The following is a 21,071-nucleotide window of genomic DNA, read 5'->3' as shown; positions in this document are numbered from 1 at the left end:
TGCAGTATACCACATACCACACAGGGTCACACAAGGGTTGTACTCAGGAACAGAGTGAATGAATAAGGTCTCTGGGAGGCATGATTTGTAGATCAAGAGGGAGAGGTGACCTCTAGTTCTCATGGGAAGACGTGATTGGCTTGTGTGAATAATTCTGAAGGCTGTCAGGGAAAGAAAACAAGATCTGTGCCTGGTTCTCTTAGTAAAGATAGTTGTTTGGCTAAGGGACTTAATCTGCAAGTGCATAGTGTAGAGAGGAATTTCTAGTTAGGTCATTTGAAAAATCGAAGGCAATATATTGTAGGAGATCAGTCAGGGTGGTGGGAAAAATTGTAGAAAGATGCAAACCTTCTTGGAAAGCCAGGGGTTTGCAAAGCTTCGAAAGAAAATTTGGCTGAAGGCAGCTGAGTTCTCTTAAGAGCTTAGGTTAGATAACAAGGGGATGTAAAGAAACTGATCTAGATAAGTTAATTTACTTAGGCCTCGGAACCTGGCCTTTAATCAGCCATGTGCAGGACTGCTCTCTCCAGAGGGGCCACCATGTTAATTATCCACAAGTGTGTTGTCTCAAAGCCTTTCTCATTAAATCTGTGCTGAATAAATGCCTGCAGCACCAGCAGCTGCAGCTGCTGACTCTTTACAGCACCCTCCGTGGGGTCTGTGCGTGGCCGGTCCCCTAGCCCACTCTTTCACTGGATATCTGTGTCTGAGTGCATTCTTTCATCCATCATTTGGCCATGGTCTGCGGGTCAGACCCCGGCAGGTGGTGCCCTGTGAGAGGAATGCTGCAACAAATCATGAAGGAACCCTCCAAAACAAAGGTAAGGAGATTGTGCAGTCAGTAAGTCAGTAAATCAGTAAGTCATCGGTGCCTGCTCAGGATTTCCAAGTTCGAGGGAATTGTTCAGGCTAGGGTTTCATCATGGGACAACAGTTATCAGCTCAAAAGAAACAGTATATAAAAGTATTGAAACAGCTGCTTAAAGCTAGTGGAGGCTTGGTTTCACAGGCTCAATTAAGGGACCTAATGCAAACTGTTGTATCTCATAACCCATGGTTCCCAGAAGAAGGTATGCTAGATGTAGAGCTCTGGGAACAAGTGGGAGAAATCTTAAACAGCATCATGTGCAAGGGCAACGGGTCCCAGTAACATCTTTAACATTATGGGCTTTAGTTAGGGTGGCTTTGGTCCCGTTATACACAGAAGAGCCTAAAAAGGGGAGGGAAGAGGAACCATCACCTACCTTACTGCCTCCTTATCCCTCAGCCCCACTATCACCGGGCCAAAATAACAAAGAGGAGACAGAGGTTTTGCCTGAGCCCCCTCTTCCAATAGACAGGAAAAAAGATAAGGGATACACTACAGCTATGGGACCCTGTCTTAGGCAAGCGGCATTAGAAGGGGAGCTCTTAGCCTGCCTGGCAGTATATAGTATTAGGCCTTAATTTTGGGCTTTACACTACAGTTCAGTTTTCCATTAAAGGGTTTTCTCTCTCAACTTTGAAATGCATCATCTGAGGGTTCTGACCTCTGTTTACCAATTTCATAGCCTCATCTAGCACCCCCATGCAATTAATTTAAAAATTACAACACATTGACTTTCAGTTTCCTAAAACTCAAACTGTCTTGCCTCATGAAATTTATGCTTTACTGCTCTCAACTGGAATGCCCCCTTCTCATCGATCCTTTCTACTTTCCTGTAAGTCATAGAGGGTGGCTCAACATTTACTTTATATGACTGCAGCTTTTAGCCTCAAAGATTCTATGGGCAGAAGCTGGGCCTTTATCTGAGCAGCTCCGGTACTGTTACAGAGCCTTCCAAAAAGCAGGTACTCAAATGATGTTTGGGGAATATGAGAGTGAGTGAGCAAGAGATCTAACTTATTAAATTTAATTTCTCCTACATTGTTAAGCTAAACATATCAAGGTATAAATTTTAATTTAATTTTATAAAACAAAAGACTGAAAGGAATGAAGAAAACCAAGATCATGTTTTATTATTTTTTTCTATTTCATTATCTCAATTATTTTACTGGGGGTTCTTTTGTATTTCCAAAAAAATCCCTTTTGGTGATGTTATATTTGCTTGACTGGATGAAAAAAGCTTCAGACTTCAATAGGGTTGAGAGAAGCTGCTGAACTTGGCCCTGAGACAGTCTTGGCCACTGCAGTAGTGCCAGTTTCGGCTGCATCTCTGGCTTGGGCTCTCTTCCTCATCTTGCAAAGCCTCTTCATATTGTGATGAGAAGGCACCTGGAGCAATATCATTGACCTTGGCCAAATATTCCAGGACTTTCATCTTGCTGGTTTCAGTATAGGCTCTTGGACCCCAAAGGAATTGATAGTGTGCAGGATAACTGCAGGGCACCTGGTGGTACTCCAGGTACTTTAGCCTCACGAAATCCTGAGTGATGAGCTTCCTGGGCTCTCCATAGATGTAGTACTTCTTCCCATCATATATTTGCATCATATCCAGAAATTTCCAGGTATCTTCCTTGTTGGCACAGTTGCCTTTCAGGAAGATCACAACCAGGAAAGTCATGAGGAGACCAGTCTTGGGTAACCCTTTGCCAACATGAATCCTCCCATTGTTGGGGAGTTTCAGCTTGCTGACAAGGTCATATAAGTGACAAGTTGGGTTGACTTCTTTCAAGTCAACTGCAAAGACAACCTCAGTGTGCTCAGAAGCTCTTCTGTGAATCTCAGCAAACTGGTTTTGGTATCTTGGGTTGACAATCTTCAGCATATCTTCCTTCAAAATACGCTGTTTCATTTTGAACTTGTAGAGCAGGAACTGCTCCAACAAACCCACCTTAATATTTATGAAATTGCTGCATGAACTCTCAGTGGAGGGTGAGACCTCTGAGGAACATGGGTACTCCTCATCTCTACTGTTAGCCCTTTCGTCAGATCCTGCATTAAAAACACCTGCAGAAGTCATGGTGCTGGATTCGCAAGGCTCCTGGGAAGTGCCACTTGACTCAGCAGCAGATGAGCTCTGGGGAATATCCCCAAGAATAGGAGAGGAAGTGGGGAGGGGATCATCTTCCACTTCTTCACTGGCCTGAGCTCCACTCTGAAGCAGAGAGTCATCTTGGATCTGGTAGTGTTTCTCACAAGTGTGGAGCTTACAGTTCTGATCCTGAGACATGTTGGCTCTGATAAAGGACAGCGGGCAGGAGAATGAGTAGGAGAACGGGTCAAGAGAGCCCACTGGAAGAGGAAGATTGAGAGGGTCTGTGCACCTTCAACGTGGAAATTCTACCATGGTTATAATAAAAACAACATTTGCAGTTTTCCATGACGGAACTGCTCTAGGAACCCACTGGGATTCTGTTCTCCTGATCAATGTGCCCCTTGGGAAACCTTTGGAGGAAGTTAGATGGAACCATAGGCTTTAGCCTGGCAACCCTGCCTCAGGCATATTAAGGTGACATAGTGGCTGCCAGTCTTCTGAGTTGAGGGGTCCTTTTACTTCACATTCAAGACAATCATGCCAACTGGTGGCAGGTCATGAGAACCATTTCCTCTGAAGTTATATTACAAACCTCCCTGGGACCCATAAGAAGGATGTGAAGGGGGTCCTCAGCTTATCACTGCTGTCTGAGTGCCCACGGTGCTGACTGCTGAGTAGATTATTTCCTGTCCTGGCCTTTCTGGGATCCTCAGTCCTCACTTGGGGTCCTTACATTGGCATATAGGGCCTAGGAGCCCAACTCCCTTCATTTGAATGGTGACTACTGCACCTTCAGACTAAGGATCTCAACTCCCATAGACCTGACATAAAGAGGTGGAGAAGAGCTTCAACTTCACAACCCTGCCCTGGCCCTTCAAGTACTGAAACCAGGGTAGGGCCAGATTCTTTTTTAACTCTTCTATTTAGTGGTAGATTGTTCCTTTAGCACTTGCTTTGACCTCTGGTGGGGTGTGGAACTTCTCCTTCCCTTCCTAATGCTTATCCCCTCATACTAAAGACAAAACAACCCTGAAACATGCCCTATGGGGAATGTGAGGGTCTTCTCACCTGTTCTCATTTGTTCTTACCTGTCCTCATTGTCCCAAGGCTGAGAGTAACAGTTGAATTCTGTGGTGTTCCCACTCATAGTGTATGTGGTCCCCTCAGTTATTAACGTACTTACTGTGGCCTCTGGAGAAACCTGGAAATCCTCTAGCTGCTGACCTTAACTCACAATCAGACCAACTTCCTTACTTCCTTGTGACATCATACGAGGAAGTATGTCACAACATGTCAACAATGCCCATGTATTCCAGGGCTGCCAGTAAGGGTGGGGCTCTGTGTGGTTCTCTTAGTTCTGAGGGTAGAGGGTTTCCTAAGTCCTAACTAGGGACCATCACCTTGACTCATGGCAGGGCCTTGGACTTTTTGTTGACTTGAGGACCCTCCCCTCAGACTAAGCCCTCATATCTCTGAAACCCTTCTTGCAGAAGTCAGCCTGACAGCCCTGCCCAAGGCCTCTCAGGGTTGATGGCAGGGGGAGGTCCTGTGCCACCTCCCTACTATAGGGTCTGTGGTCCCCTCAGTCATCACTCATGCATTTGATTCCTGGCAGGGCATGGAACATCTCCCTCTACTGTCTAAGTCTCAAAACCTTAGAACAAGGTTCCCACTCCTTGAGGTCCCAGAATGAAAACAGGAAATGCCACCTGTCTGTGCCCTCCCAGGGATGACATCAAGATTCAGGCTCCTTGGGGCTATCTCTGTGGAGGGTAGAGGTCTGCCCTCAGTCCTTACTCAGGGTCCTCACCTTGACTCTTTACAGGACTTGAGTTTCTTCTTTCAACTTTAGGTCACTCATGTAGACTAAGGCTCTTATGTTCCTGAGAACACTGAACAATAAGAGAGAAATAGCCTAACAGTCCTGCTTCAGTCTTCCAGGTCTAAAAGCAGACACAGTCTGATCTCTGTTACTCCATTTACTATGGGGTGCTTGTTTCTTTAGTTCTCATTCGTCAGAGTCTTCATTTTGGTTTCTACACTTTCTATGAGAGGCTTCTGGAGAAATGCCACATCATTCCAAACTCTTCATTAGTTTTCCCTCTGCAAACGTTGCAGAGAATAGGATGTGTCCTAAGAATGATGTGAGATGGGAAATCTGAAGCACAAAGCAGAAAGCTCTGGACAGGTGTGCTTTCAGAGAGAAAAAAAAAAAAAAAAAGAAAACCATTGCTGATACATACCTTCTTGTCACTAGGCAGACTTAGCTTCTTATGTAACTTCTGTTCAAATATATCTACTTGCTACAGCGAAGAGGCTGAGCCAAATGATTTTGTGAGTCCCTAGTCTTTTGAGGTTTCTGACATTGACTTTGCAGATAATGATATTGCCAACACATATCTCTTTCTTTATTCACAACTTGCATTTATTTTGGTATTTTTGTTGCTTATTCCTTGGGCTGTGTATTCCAAAACAGTATTTGGGGTTTGAAGTCTTGCTTTGTATCACCTGAGATATATTTTGAAGTAGTGAGTAGAAAATTAGTAACACAAGGTCTGCCTGAGGCTGGAAGAAGTGGGACAGCTGTGGACTCTAGATAAATTCAGAGCCAGGGTCTAGTCTAATTCTGTCACTTGCCAGTCTTGTGAACTTGAGAAAATTGCAAGTTTTTAACCTGCAAAGTCAATTTGATAAACCCCATCTTATCAAATATATATATATATATATATATATGTATATATATATATATTCTATGTAAATCACCTGACACAGTGTTAAGTAAACTTTGGGTCTTTAATGAATGGTAATTATTAGTAAACTTAGTTTGACCCAAGATGATGACAATCTTCCCTTACAGAATTTTATTTCCAGAATATGTTAGAGAATACTCCAAATAACATAGAAATCCACATCTGCTGAAATGCTGCCCAGCCAGTAAAATTGAGTAGTGTTTCCTCATTAAAGCATCTGTTATTTGGCTGTGGAGTTGTCTCCTTTAGCTGGAGGCAACTCAAAGTTCTTGTTTCGTGTTAGGGACCGAAAACTTCCCCGGTCACTTTTCCATCCAAACCGCCCCTATTTTCATTCACTTCATCACTACCAAAAACCAAACCCTCCCTTAGAGTTTGACAAATTATACTCAAAGTAACCTAATTCAAATGTCTTTTTAATGGAGCAGACTCTGGCTCTCCCAGCCTATGATAGGGGTGATGGTTCAGTGGCTTCTTGGCATTTTGTGTAAAGAAAGTATCACTCATATTGCTCAGATACTCCCTGGACATCATGTGCCCAGAAGACACAGTTTGTGAAGTGGGGCAACTGCACAGGTCTCTTTGCCTTCCTATCGCAGTTGGGGATTTCTTTCTTGTATATATACTATGTCAAAATAACTTTTAAGTCTTGCTTCCGGGCCGGGCGCGGTGGCTCACGCCTGTAATCCCAGCACTTTGGGAGGCCAAGGTGGGCGGATCATGAGGTCAGGAGATCGAGACCATCCTGGCTAACATGGTGAAACCCCGTCTCTACTAAAAATACAAAAAATTAGCCAGGTGTGGTGGCGGGCGCCTGTAGTCCCAGCTACTCGGGAGGCTGAGGCAGGAGAATGGCGTGAACTGGGGAGGTGGAGCTTGCAGTGAGCCGAGATTGCACCACTGCACTCCAGCCTGGGCAACAGAGCCAGACTCCGTCTCAAAAAAAAAAAAAAAAAAAAAAAAAAAGACTTGCTTCCCATTTCAGGGACAGCGTCTCAACTCTGAGAGGCACCATCTGAAGGCCTGGCCCATGCTCACCACTCCCACAGCCTCATCAAGCCCAACCTGCAGCTTCATTTAAATTAACTCCCATGGAGAGACTTGCAGTTTTCTAAGACTCTGAACTGCCTTCATCAGATAATTTACATTTGACTACATTAATGTGAAATATTCTCTTCCTTATCCCCTCTTTTTACTTGTCATTTGTGTCTTAGAGATGGTACCTCATCATCTTCCTTATATGTTAGTTGCTGCTTGACTCTCAAATTCGACAGGCAGAAGTTGGATCTCCTTTTGCTTACCATCACCAGTACTATCAGGGAGCCTTCCAAACAGCAGATACTCGATTACGGGTTGGGAAATAATAATTAAAAAATAATGAAAACAATAAGCAGGAAGTCTAATTTGTTATTTATTTTCTCATGCAGTTTGAATAAGCAAAGCAAATACAGGTTTATATAATTTAATATTACAAGCAATGAGCAAAAAGATTAGGAAAAAAACAAATTAACTACTCTACTTTTGTTTCACTATTTTGTGATCTCAACTATTTTGCTGTGGGGTTCTTTCACATTTCCATGAAAATCCCTATTTCAATGCCAGGTTACCTTATTCTGTACTAAAAATAAAATGTTGAAGATCTTTCCCTGTCTATTGATATATCTACATCTATATTACCTATATCTGTGTCATCTCTATATATGTTTTCCATATATATATATTTATATTTATTTTAATAAATTTTGGCGGCTATAACAGAATACCATAGGTATACCATAGGGTGGTTTTAAACAATAGATAATTATTTACCACAGTTCTGGAGGCTGGGAAGTACAAAATGGAGGCACTGGCAGATTTGGTTTCTGGTGAAGGCGTGCTTCCTTGTTCATAGATGGCCATCTTCTCACTGTCTCCTCACATGAAAGAAGGGACAAAGAAGCGCTCTGGGATTGCTTTTATAAGAGCACCAATTCCAATCACGAAGGTTCTGCCCTCATGACCTAATCACCTCAAATACCCAACCAGCAAATAGAATATCTGTCTATCCATTTATCTATCTATCTATCTATCTATCTACCTCCTATTGGTTCTGTTTCTCTGGATAACTCTTACTAGTACAGGTATCTATATCATATTTTGAATATTTATAGCATTTTATAATAAAGTCTATGTTTCATCTCTTTTGGAAAATCTTGAAAGCTTAAATAATTAATCACAAATTTACATGATCAGAAAAGGAACATTGTTGATATTCCTTTATAACAGTTATTCCAGAGTATAAACTAGTTTATAGCAGTTTATACTCTGGAACCAAAAATCAGGTGAGTAATCACAATACCTGGTTTTGAATTCCTATCACTGAAAGGGGCATTGAGGAAAGCAGAAGAGAGAGTCTTGAAACACTGTTACCCCTCACCCAGCCTCTTCCACCCCCCACCCTTCCCCACAGTAGCCATGCAGTGCAGAGAGAGAATCTGTGCACTGTGGGGAGAGAACGCAGTGACTGGAGGATTTTACATTAAATTTGGTGCTGCCCTGTCACAGTGAAGTATAAACTGCTGGTTTATACTCTCCTACTTATATGTTAATCCATCTATATAAATATATAGGTACACACACAAACATACATACTTATTACGTGTATGTAGGTATGAGTGTGTGTGGCCCACAATCTCTGTACTCAAGTTTTTGCTCTAATGTTCTTCAACTGTTGATTAGCTTGCAGTTTGGGGACATTTACATGCCATAATAATTTAGGTTTTAAATTTGGGTTATACTACTTATACTTCTGGAAAAGAATAATAAAAAGGGATAGATTTAACAACATACCTAAAACAACTTTAAAAAATAGATAAAAATGACAACATATCTATGTCAATTTTTAATATAGTGGACATCCGGCAACAAAAGACAGTGATTCCTGTGAGACTGAAAAGAAGGTGAGCCTGTAACTTCCCAAGCTTGCTGCCTTGAGCCTGCAGTGCAGGGAGGGGTAGCTCATTTGAAACCTGGCCATCTTCTGTTGTTGAGGAGATGAAGCTGACGGTGAGAGGAGGATCCGATGTCTAGAGTTCCTAGCACAAAGTATCTGAGAGGAAAAAGTTTCACAGAGAGAGAATTCCAGCCTACCTAGGGGGTTCCTGTTCTCAGCAGCCAATGTAAAATCATGTCATGCCCAGAACATGAGAGAGACAGACTAGAGAGAGAGAGGGAGAGTACTCAGAAGGGGTTAATCTCTGTAGTGATGTGAGATTAGTCCTAGATTTATGAAGCTCTGGTCACACCTAAGAAACTTTAAAAGCAAGAATTATCAGGATCATAGCATTTTGAACAAACTTAACTGAGTCACAGAACAAAGTATAAGAATATGAATCTGTTTAAAAAATAAATATCCAGCACACTTATGCTGTACAAATGTGAGCGAGGCCAAATTCACAATACTTGGCATACAATCTAATTGCCAGACATGCAAAGAAAATGGAGAATATGTCCACTAGGGAGAATATATAGATCAAAACATCATATTGTATCCCATAAATATGCACAATTATTATCTGTCAATAAAAAATAGATTTTAAAAATCAATGGATTAAAATTCATTGAGAAATGACATAGATAACATAAGCAGACAATGACATTAAAAGTGCATGTCTCTTCAATAGATGGTTGTGGGTAAACTAGATATCTATGCAAAAGAATGAAACTAGAACACTACCTCTCATCATATACAAAAGTCAAATTTAAATGGATGAAAGACTTAAATGAAAGACTTCCAACTATGAGTCTACTACAAGTAAACATGGGGAAAACTCTCCGGGACATTGGTCTGGGCACAAATTTCTTGCATAATTCCCCATTAGCACAGGTAAGCAAAGCAAAAAAAAAAAAAAAAAAAATGGAAAAATAGGATTACATCAAGTTGAAAAGCTTCTGCACAGAAAATGAAATATTTAAAAGTGAAGAGACAATCCACAGAATTGGAGAAAGTATACTCAAACTACCCATCTGACAAGCAAATAATAAACAGAATATATAAGGAGCTCAAACATCTCTGTAGGAAAAAATCTAATAATCCCATTTTATAAAATGGGTAAAAGATTTGAATAGACATTTCTCAAAGGAAGACAGGCTAATTGCAAGCAGGCATATGAGAAGGTGCTCAGCATCACTGATAAACAGAGAAATGCAAATCAAAACTAGAATGAGATATCATCTCACCCCAGTTAAAATGGCTTATATATAAAAGACAGGTATTAAATGCTGGAGAGGACGTGGGGAAAAGGGAAGGCTCGCACACTCTTGGTAGCAATGTAAATTAGTACAACCACCATGGAGAACAGTTTGGAGTTTCCTCACAAATACTAAAAATTCAGCTACCATATGAGCCAACAATCCCACTGCTGGGTGTACACCTAAAAGAAAGGAAATCAATATATTGAAGATGTATCTGAACTCCTACCTTTGTTGCAGCACTGTTTACGATATCTAAGATTAGGAAGCAACCTAAGTTTCCATCAACAGATGAATGAACAAAGAAAATGTGTTACATATACACAGTGGTGCACTGTTCAGACATTAAGAAAGAATGAGATCCTGTCATTTACAACCACATGGATGGAACTGGAGATCATTATGTTAAGTGAAATAAAGCAGGCACAGAAAGAGAAACATGGCGTGTTCTCACTTATTTGTGGGATCTAAAAATTAAAACAGGCCAGGTGAGTGGCTCATGGCTGTAATCCTGGGACTTGGAGATGCCAAAATGGGTGGATCACCTGAGGTCAGGAGTTCAAGACCAGCCTGGTGAACATGGTGAAACTGTCTCTCTACTAAAAATACAAAAAATTAGCTGGGCGTGGTGGTGCATGCCTGTAATTCCAGCTACTCGGGAGGCTGAGGCAGGAAAATCGCTTGAACATGGGAGGCGGAGGTTGCAGTGAGCCAAGACTGTGCCACTGTACTCCAGCCTGGGTGAGAGTGAGACTCTGTCTCAAAAAACTAAAAACAAAAATAAATAAAAATGAAAACAATTGAACTTATGGAGATAGAGAGTAGAAGCATGGTTACCACGGACAGGAAAGGGGAGTGGGAGGAAGGTTGGGATGCTTAATGGGAACAAAATTAGTTAAAAATAATGAATAAGCCATATTTGCTAGTGCAACAAGGTGACTATGGTCAATAGTACCTTAATTGTACATTTAAGAAAAACTAAAAGAGTATAATTGGGTTGTTTATAACAATCAGACGTAAAGAATGAGATTCTGTCATTTGCAACCACATGGATGGAACTGAAGATCATTATGTTAAGTGAAATAAAGCAGGCATAGAAAGAGAAACATGGCATGTTCTCACTTATTTGTGGGATCTAAAAATGAAAACAGGCTTGGTGCGGTGACTGATACCTGTAATCCTGGCACTTTGGGAGGCCGAGGTGGGAGAATCACCTGAGGTCAGGAGTTCAGGACCAGTCTGGCTAACATGGTGAAATCCTGTCTCTACTAAAAATACAAAAAATTAGCCGAGTGTGGCAGCACACACCTCTAGTCCCAGCTACTTGGGAAGTCGAAGCTGCAGTCAGCCATGATCAAGCCACTGCAATCCAGCCTAGGTGACAGAAGGATACCATTTCCATGATAAAGAGCCCACTGGAAACTACTCCTGCAATAACAGCATTTATCCACTCATGAGAGCAAAAGCCTCATGGCCTAGTTACTTCCCCCTAAGCCCCATCTCCCAACACTGTTGCATTGGGGATTAAGTTTCCAACGCATGCTTTTTGAGGAACACATTAAAACCATATTAGTCAGGAATGACCCTCATAATGCAGGATCCTCTGAATACTGCTTATTATGATTAATACAATGAAGTATAGAAGTGACTGATGCTTGAGATTCTTTGAAGGCAGCTAGGCAAATAGGTTATTTATTTCCCCTCTTTTTAAACTGGGTGAGGTGCTTGAGGCTAAGCAACGGGTTATACTCTAGTTTCTCACATTTGCTTGAAGGGCTCTTTGGAAAACTTTAACTTAATATGCTTTGTTAACCTTTTGTGCAAAAAGTCACTTTCTCTCTATCCAATCCTTCTCCCATAGGCCTTTGGATCATCTTAAATGAAAATCTTACACAGAGTGCAAAATCTTATGCATGTACAATATCTCTCTTTCCCCTTTGTGCACATTAGCATTTTCACAGCTGGTCTCTTGGTATGTCTGTCTTGTTTTCCTCCCCAGCAGATACCCTTCTTCATGGTTCTTTGTTTAAGGAACTAGAGGCCGTTGGCCTGTGAAATTCTAAGGTGAGCCCTCAAAAATCAATGTTGTGGAGAATTAGTGCCAACAGAAATTCTGGTAAAAGAGAAACCTCGTGGTATTTGGAATGTTGGGAATTTTGAGTGAAGCTGACCTGATAGCTTCAGGTTTCCCAGGACTCAGGAAAAGAACAATGAACTGAGAATATTTTTCTGGAGGACAAACCAAGACATATACCTTCAGAAAAATGAGTGTTCCTTTGTGCATCTGGGGAAGTGAGGCTAACTTTGGATATTGGTAAGGAGTGAGAATAGAAGTAGGCATAAGTCTGAGGTTCTAAACCTAAGAGGCTGAGCAAGAGATTTGGGAAAAATCCTTAGTCTGATTTCTTTAAAGTAGTCTTTGGCTACGCCTACCTGGTGCTGAAAACTGCCTTGTTGATATGTCCTTTTAAGATTTTCAGGCCAGGCTCAGAGGCTTATACCTGTAATCTCAGTACTTTGGTAGGCTGAGGTGGGAGGATTGTTTGAGACCAGAAGTTCAAGACCAGACGGGGCTACAAAGACCCCATCTCTATAGAAAATAAAAAATAAAAATTAGGTGGTCATGGTGGCATCCACCTGTAGTCCTAGCTACTCGAAAGGCCAAGGCAGGAGGGTTACATGAGCCCAGGAGTCCGATGCTGCAGTGAGCCATAATCCTGTCACAGTGCTCCAGCCTGGGCCACAGAGACCGTTTCTAAAACAAACACATAAATAAATAAAATTTTCATCATGATGTCCCGAGATTGCTCTGGAAGCTTAGAATAATTTCAAAAGTAGAAATATGGCTTGGCAGTGTGGCTTATACCTGTAATTCCAGCACATTGGAAGGCGGAGTTGGGAGGATCCCTTGAGCCCAGGGGTTCAAGACCAGCCTGGGGAATATGGCAAAACCCCGTCTCTATTAAAAATATTTTTTAGAGATACAAGGATAAACCACCATTTTGGTTCCCAAGTTTTATTCAAGAACTCTGCAGTGTGGATTGAACAGAAAATTGGAAATCATAGTCAAAGGGCTTCCCTTGGTTCGCCACTCATTTATTTGTAACTTGACTTCTTTTTTTTTCTGCTTAAAAATTTCAATTCTCGTGGTAATACCAGAGTAGAAGGAGAGGGTGACTTTGCCGAACTGACAGCCATTGGGGAGGCAGATGCGGGTGTGGAGGTGTGGGCTGAAGGTAGTGACTGTTTGATTTTAAAAAGTGTGACTGTCAGTTGTATCTGTTGCTTTTCTCAATGATTCAGGGATACAAGTGGGCTTCTCTCATTTATTAAAAGAAAACGCGACATCTTTCTAAGATTCTCTGTGGGAAAATGACTGTCAATAAAATGCGGGTTTCTGGGCAAAAAAAAAAAATATATATATATATATATTTTAAAATTATCTAGGCATGGTGGTGTGCATCTGTAGTCCCAGCTGCTTGGGAGTCTGAGGTGGGAGGATCACTTGAGCCCAGGAAATTGAAGCTGCAGTGAGCCATGATCAAGCCACTGCACTCCAGCCTAGGTGACAGAAGAGAGAACCTGTCTTCAACAACAACAACAAAGTAAAAATCCACAGATATACGGTTGGTTCACCTCCCAAACCAAATACTTCTTAAAGGTGACTCAGGCCTGTGTGGAAGACTGTCCCACCCTGGAAGAGGGCTATCACATAAATCTATTCCTTACTGGTTTCTTCATGTCCCACTGGATTTCTGCATGTCCCACTGGATTTCTGCCGTCCCAGCCACCCAGCCTTGTTCTTTAAAACAGGAAGCCAGATTAGTTGTTGTCTTTGTGTGAACTGGCATTTCAGGGTGAACTTTCAGGAGAGTTGGAAAGTAAAAGAAAGGCTCTATCCACTGGGAAATTACCTTCTGCCACAATTTCTATGTTGAAATCATGACAAATCTTGACAGTGATAGAGAGACATCCTATAGCCTCTGAACGTGCCTTTCCCCTCTGCCCAATCTAAAACATTAAATTAGAAGTCCTATGGCACCATGATTCCATGGGTAAAAGGAATAGTACTGAGGTGGAGGAAGCCACCTGAAACAAGCAGAACCCACTCTACACCAGGAAGGGGCTCTGCCTTGGGCCAGATGCCCTTAGGGAGTAGGGGACCTCTGCTGCATTCTCAGAAACTGCTAAGAATCCTGTTGCAATTCTGGGCCAGCCAAGCCTCTGGTAGCTTAAAGCCAGATAGAAAGGCAGTAGGTATTGTGTCCGGAATTGGTGGGTTCTTGGTCTCACTGACTTCAAGAATGAAGCCACGGACCCTCACGGTTAGTGTTACAGTTCTTAAAGGCGGCGTGTCCGGAGTTTGTTCCTTCTGATGTTCGGATGTGTTTGGAGTTTCTTCCTTCTGGTGGGTTCGTGATCTCGCTGGCTCAGGAGTGAAGCTGCAGACCTTCGCGGTGAGTGTTACAGCTCATAAAGGCAGTGTGGACCCAAAGAGTGTGCAACAGCAGGATTTATTGCAAAGAGCAAAAGAACAAAGCTTCCACACTGTGGAAGGGGACCCGAGTGGGTTCCCACTGCTGGTTCGGGCAGCCTGCTTTTATTCTCTTGTCTGGCCCCACCCACATCCTGCTGATTGGTAGAGCCGAGTGGTCTGTTTTGACAGGGCACTGATTGGTGCATTTACAATCCCTGAGCTAGACACAAAGGTTCTCCACGTCCCCACCGGATTAGCTAGATACAGATTGTGGACACAAAGCTTCTCCAAGTCCCCACCAGAGTAGCTAGATACAGAGTGTCGATTGGTGCATTCACAAACCCTGAGCTAGACACAGGGTGCTGATTAGTGTCTTTACAAACCTTGAGCTAGATACAGAGTGCCGATTGGTGTATTTACAATCCCTGAGTTAGACATAAAGGTTCTCCAAGGCTCCACCAGAGTAGCTAGATACAGAGTGTTGATTGGTGCATTCACAAACCCTGAGCTAGACACAGGGTGCTGATTGGTATGTTCACAAACCTTGAGCTAGACATAGAATGCCAATTGGTGCATTCACAATCCCTGAGCTAGACATAAAGGTTCTCCACATCCCCACCAGACTCAGGAGCTCAGGTGGCTTTACCCAGTGGATCTCCCACTGGGGCTGCAGGTGGAGCTGCCTGCCAGTCCCATGCGGTGCACCCACACTCCTCAGCCCTTGGGTGGTCAATGGGACTGCCTGCCGTGGAGCAGGGGGCGGCGCTCGTCGGGGAGACTCGGGCTGCACAGGAGCACACGGAGGCGGGGGAGGCTCAGGCATGGTGGGCTGCAGGTCCCGAGCCCTGCCCCTGGGGAAGGCAGCTAAGGCCCCGTGAGAAATTGAGCACAGCAGCTGCTGGCCCAGGTGCTAAACCCCTCACTGCCCGGGGCCAGCTGGCTGCTCCGAGTGTGGGGTCCGCCAAGCCCACGCCCACCCAGAACTCACGCTAGCCCGCAAGCGCCGTGGACAGCCCCAGTTCCCGCCGGCGCCTCTCCCTCCACACCTCCCCGCAAGCTGAGGGAGCCAGCTCTGGCCTTGGCCAGCCCAGAAAGGGGCTCCCACAGTGCAGTGGCAGGCAGAAGGGCTCCTCAAGTGCTGCCAAAGTGGGAGCCCAGGCAGAGGAGGCACCGAGAGCGAGCGAGGGCTGTGAGTACTGCCAGCACTCTGTCACCTCTCAGTATGCTTGTTCTGGGTCTTAGCCAGTCTATATTTCCTATTGTCCCCACCAGTCTTTAGAATTTTCTCTTTTGTCTAGGTGAGTTCCTGCAGGGAGGAGGACAGAAAATCAGTCTCTTTGCTCTGGGAAGTCAGCCAGAGATTTCTGGCAAGATAATCCTTAAAATTAACACTTCTCAGTCTCTCCCCTTTGCCCTTCCAGAGTCTCCTTACGCAGTTACTGTTGCACTTGATGCTGTAACATCTTCCATGACTCCTACTGGCACTTTCTGGACAACCCTGGTGGCATCCCGCCTACTAAAAGTTATGCTGGTTTCGAAGGAATTTGAGCTTTTAAATTATCTCATTCTACATAACCTTATAGATCCTGTAAATAGGGGGATCACAAAGATAATATATTGTGTCATGGCAGATATTTCATACAGTGTTGTTTCCTAAATCATACTAGTATCTTAGAAGTCATGCACTTCCCAGTTTATTATGATCTTCAAAATGCTTTGTAAGATGGGGTGAGGGGAGTGGAAATATATATGTATAATATATATATAATATATATGTAAATATTTTTAAAAATTATCAAGGCATGGTGATATTTTATATATATATAATATTTATGTGTGTATATATATATATACACACACACACACAGGCATGCACTTCCCAGATTATTATGATCTTCAAAATGCTTTGTAAGATGGGGTGAGGGGAGTAGAAATTTTATATATATGTGTAATATATATAATATTTATGTATACACACACACACAGAGTATACATTTTTCTAACCTTTCTTGTGAATTCCTTCCTGAGCTTCCTGTTTGAGTCATGATAGAAAAGGAACTGAATTTCTGTGTGTAGGAAATGTAAGCTTCCTGCCTGCTGGTGTTCTGGAAATTGCCTTGTGTATTCACAAGCTCTAGGAGTTTTGAGAATAAGCAAGAGGCACTTTATCCAGTCCCACTCATCTACAAAAACCTATATTTTTAATGTTTAAAAAATGAGGCTTTATGGACCCACACATTATTGTATGTCTATAAGTGTTTTTTATAATTTGTAACTGTAAAGAGTTAAAACGCACAGCTGGAAAATCAAAAGAGCAACTGGAAATCAAGTTAACTGCAATAAAACAAGATGACTTTTGCATGTACAAGGATACTGCATGCAGACTGTGAAAATAGCAAATAAAGCTTTGATGTAAGTTAAAAATATTTTTTAACTGATAAATACATGCATAAAAGAGCATTTTTCCCATATATTTATTGGCCACTTGTATGTCTTCTTTTAAGAAGTGTCTGTTTAGGTCCTTCACCCATTTTTTATTAGGGTTGTTTGTTTTGTGCTTATTGATTTCTTTACATTCCTTTTAGATTCTGGATATTAGACATTTGTCAGATGCATAGTTTGCAAACATTTTCCCTCATTCTTTAGGTTGTGTGTTTGTTCTGTTGATAGCTTCCTTGGCTGTGCAGAAGGTCTTTAGTTTAATTAGGCCCCACTTGTTTATTTTTGTTTTTGTTTTTTTTTTTTGGTCTATTTTTGGTATTTTGTCTATTTTTTATTTATTTTTGCCTAATTTTTGCCTATTTTTTGTTTTTGTCTATTTTTCTGTTTTTGTTTTTTTTTTTTTTGGTCTATTTTTTGTTGTTGTTATTTTTGTTACAGTTGCTTACGGTGTCTTCATCATGAAATGTTTGCCGGGAACTCTGTCCAGAATGGTATTTCCTAGATTTTCTTCAAGGGTTTTATAGTTTTAGGTTTTACATTTAAGCCTTTAATCCATCTTGAATTGAGTTTTGTATATGGTATAAAGAAGGAGTTCAGTTTCACTCTTCTGCATGTGGCCAGCCAGTAATCCCAGTACCATTTATTGAATAAGGAGTCCTTTCCCCATTGCTTGTTATTGTAGAATTTGCAGAAGATCAGATGGTTGTAGGTGTGCGACTTGATTTCTGGGCTCCTTAACCTGTTCCATTGATCTATGTGTCTGTTTTGCTGCCAGCAACTTGCTGTTTTAGTTACTGTAGACTTGTAGTATAATTTGACGTCACGTAGTGGGAGAGCTCTGGCTTTGCTCCTTTTGCTTAGAATTGCTTTGGCTATTCGGGCCCTTTTCTGGTTTCATATGAATGTTGGATAGTTTTTTCTACTTCTGTGAAAACCGTTGTTGGTATATCATTGAATTGGTGAATTGGTTTGGGCAGTATGGCCATCTTAACAATATTAATTCCTCCTGTCTATGAATATGGAATGTTTTTCCATTTGTTTGTGTTGTCTCTGATTTCTTTGAGCAGTGTTTTATAATTCTCATTGCAGTGATCATTCCCCTCCCTGGCTAGATGTATAGCTAGGTGTTTTATTCTTTTTGTGGCTATGTGAATGGGATTGCATTTTTGATTTGACCTCAGCTTGGACATTATTGATATATAGAAATGCTACTGATTTTTCTACATTAACTTTGTATCCTAAACTTGACTAAAGTTGTTTATCTGATGTAAGAGCCTTTGGAAGAGACTATGGGTTTTTCTAGGTATAGTATCATGTCATCTGCAAAGAGTGATAGTTTGACTTCCTCTCTTCCTATTTGGTTGCCTTTTTCTTTCTTTCTTTTTTCCTGATTGCTCTGGCTAGGACTTCCAGAACAATATTGAATAGGACTGGCGAGAGTGGGCATCCTTGTCTTGTTCCAGTTCTCGAGGGAATGCTTTTAGCTTTTGCCCATTCAGTATGATGTTGACTGTGGGTTTGTCATAGATGGCTCTTATTATTTTGAGGTATCTTCCTTTAATGCCTAGTCTGATGAGAGCTTTTAACATGAAGGGATGTGGAATATTATCAACATCTTTTTCTGTATCTATTAAAATGATCATGTAGTTTTTGCTTTTACTTCTGGTTATATGATGAATCACATTTATTGATTTGTGTATGTTCAACATCACCAATCATTCGAGAAATGTTATCATGACCACAATGAGATACCATCTGATGCCATTTAGAATGACTATGATTTGAAAGTGAAAAAAATAAATGTTGGTGAGGTTGTGGTGAAAAGGCAACACTTATACACTGCTAGTGGGCATGTAAATTAGTTCAGCCACTGTGAAGAGGAGTATGGACGTTTCTCAAAGAACTTAAGACAGAATTTACCGTTTCATCCAGCAATCCCATTACTGGGTATACACCCAAAGAAATATAAAACTTTCTACCATAAACAGACATGCACGCATATGTTCATCACAGCACTATTCACAATAGCCAAGACAAATTCACCTAGATGCCCATCAACAGTGAGTGGGATAAAAAAAAAATATGGCACATATACATCACAGAATACTACACAGCCATAAAAAAGAACAAAAGCATGCCTTTTGCAGCAACATGGATGCAGCTGAAGGCCATTATCCTAAGCAAATTAACACAGGAACAGGAAACTACATACCACACGTTCTCACTCACATGTGGAAGCTAAATATTGAGTATACACAGACATAACGAATGGAAAAATAAACACTAGATTCTACTTGAGGGTGGAGGGTGGGACTAGGGTGAGGATCAAAAACTACCTGTTGGGTACGATACTTACTACTTGGGTGATGAAATAATTTGTATACCAAACCCCAGCAAGTTGCAATTTACCCATGTAAAAATTCTGGACATGCACCCCCTGAACCTAAAATAAAAGTTGGAAGGAAAAAAATAAATAAAACAATATTTGAAAACCAAAAAAAAAAATCAAGTTATTCACATAGAACAGAAACATGAAGAAGATATAAACTATATTTCTTCTAGTCCTGCTTAGGTCCTCTACTAAGTTGAACATTAACTGCATTATTTTTCAAAAGGGTAAAGAATCTCCCTCAACCTTCACTTGACATGGGAGAAACTGCTGTTTGTAGCCCCAGAATGTGCACTGGCCATGGGATTAGCCTCAGTCCTGGCTGCAGCTATACCTCAGGCTCTCTCTTCCTCATGTCTCAGTGCCTTGTATAAAGGGATAGGAAGACACCTTGGGATGGTATCATTGACTTTGACCAAAAGTCACCAGTTTTTCATCTTGCTGATTTCAGCATGGACTCTTGGATTCCACAGGAATTCATGGTGTAGAGGATCTCTGTTGGACACTTGCTGGTACTCTAGCTACTTTCCTGTACCAAACTTTTTTCTGGACTCTTCATATATGAAATCACTCTCCCAGTGTAGATCCAAATCTTACTCAGAAATGTTCGGATCTCCTCTTCTGCAGTGCAGTTACCTTTCATGAAGCTTATACCCAGGAGCATCATCAAGATACCACTTTTAGGCAATGCTTTATCACCACTCAGACTCCTGTTGCTGGGGACATCCAGTTCACTGAAAAGAGCATTGACATGACTGCTGGGGTCAACTTCTTCAATTCAAGGCCAAAGACCAGCTCCATGCACTCAGAGATTCTCCTGAGGATCTCAGGGAAATGGTCCTTGCACTTTTTGTTAATAACGTTCAGCAATGCTGCTTTTGTCATGGGATCTTTAATTTTACACTTCTCCAGCAGAAATTGTATTACCAAACTTCCCTTCCTGAATAGAAGGTCTCTGTGTGAGCTCCAGTGGTGGCTCTTGCTGGAGAGGTTCTTGGCTTTTCCTCATTTTGGTTCTTGGCATGTTCATCAGATCTTGTGCATGAAACATCTACAGAATAAGTGATGATGAAGGGGGCTCTCTGAGACTCCTGGGGAATGTCAGTAGCAAGAGAGCTCTGAAGAGCACTCTCCAAAACAGGAGAAAAGGAGGAGAGGGACTCTTCCTCTCCTGCAGTGATGTGAGCACCCTAGTGGCATTTCTCATGAGTGTGGAACTTCCTCTTCTGACCCCAAGGCATGACTGTGGGCAGAGACAGCAGACAGAAGCGTGAATAGGGTCGCAGGTGACATGGTCACTTGGTGGAAGGAGAATGAAATGCTGTGAGCACCGTCAGCAGGGAGAGACCACCTTGGCTTTAACCAAGGCTGCCAATGCAGGTTTCTGTGAAATCACTGCTCTAGGAACCTATTGGGCAATTGTTCTCCCAGTGAGTCTGTCCCCTGAGAACCTGGTAAAGCAACTTAGAGTGAGTCTTAGGCTGCAGCTTGCAACCCAGCTTGGGGCCTACTGGAGTGACAGCAGAGATTAACTGTGGAGATCCCTGTGTTCTGGGGTTGGGGAGAACATTCAGATGATATTTCAGATCATTATGCTAACTGTTGACAGAGCCTGGTACCTCTTTCCTGTTCTGCTGTGAAGTTGACACTTTGAAGCCCCCTGGAACCCACAAAAAGTGAGAGAGTGGCTCAGCCTACCACCCTTGTCAGGGGTGACAACCTTGGGGGATCCTTTCTGTCTTGGGATCACTGGACCCTCAGTCCTTATTCAGAGTTCTCATATTGGCTCTGTGTAGGGCTTGGGACCCCCTCTTCTGTTCTATCGT

The 21,071-nt window shown here is 42.1% G+C and overlaps 1 protein-coding gene across 1 annotated transcript; it reads right to left on the bottom strand.

Moving 5' to 3' along the window:
- Positions 1-1,974: 1,974 nt before the first annotated feature.
- MAGEB5 (MAGE family member B5) lies at positions 1,975-4,209 on the bottom strand. The gene is made up of 2 exons (XM_003819591.4): positions 4,046-4,209; positions 1,975-3,159 (listed from the first exon to the last, which is right to left on the bottom strand). Exons 1-2 carry the CDS (start codon positions 4,102-4,104, stop codon positions 2,115-2,117), a joined length of 1,104 nt encoding a protein of 367 aa, XP_003819639.2. The 5' UTR covers positions 4,105-4,209; the 3' UTR covers positions 1,975-2,114.
- Between the last annotated feature and the right edge of the window lie 16,862 nt (positions 4,210-21,071).

The sequence above is a fragment of the Pan paniscus genome, chromosome X (assembly GCF_029289425.2).
Source record: "Pan paniscus chromosome X, NHGRI_mPanPan1-v2.0_pri, whole genome shotgun sequence".
Classification (NCBI taxonomy): domain Eukaryota; kingdom Metazoa; phylum Chordata; class Mammalia; order Primates; family Hominidae; genus Pan; species Pan paniscus.
This window is presented reverse-complemented; position numbering and strand designations above follow the sequence as displayed.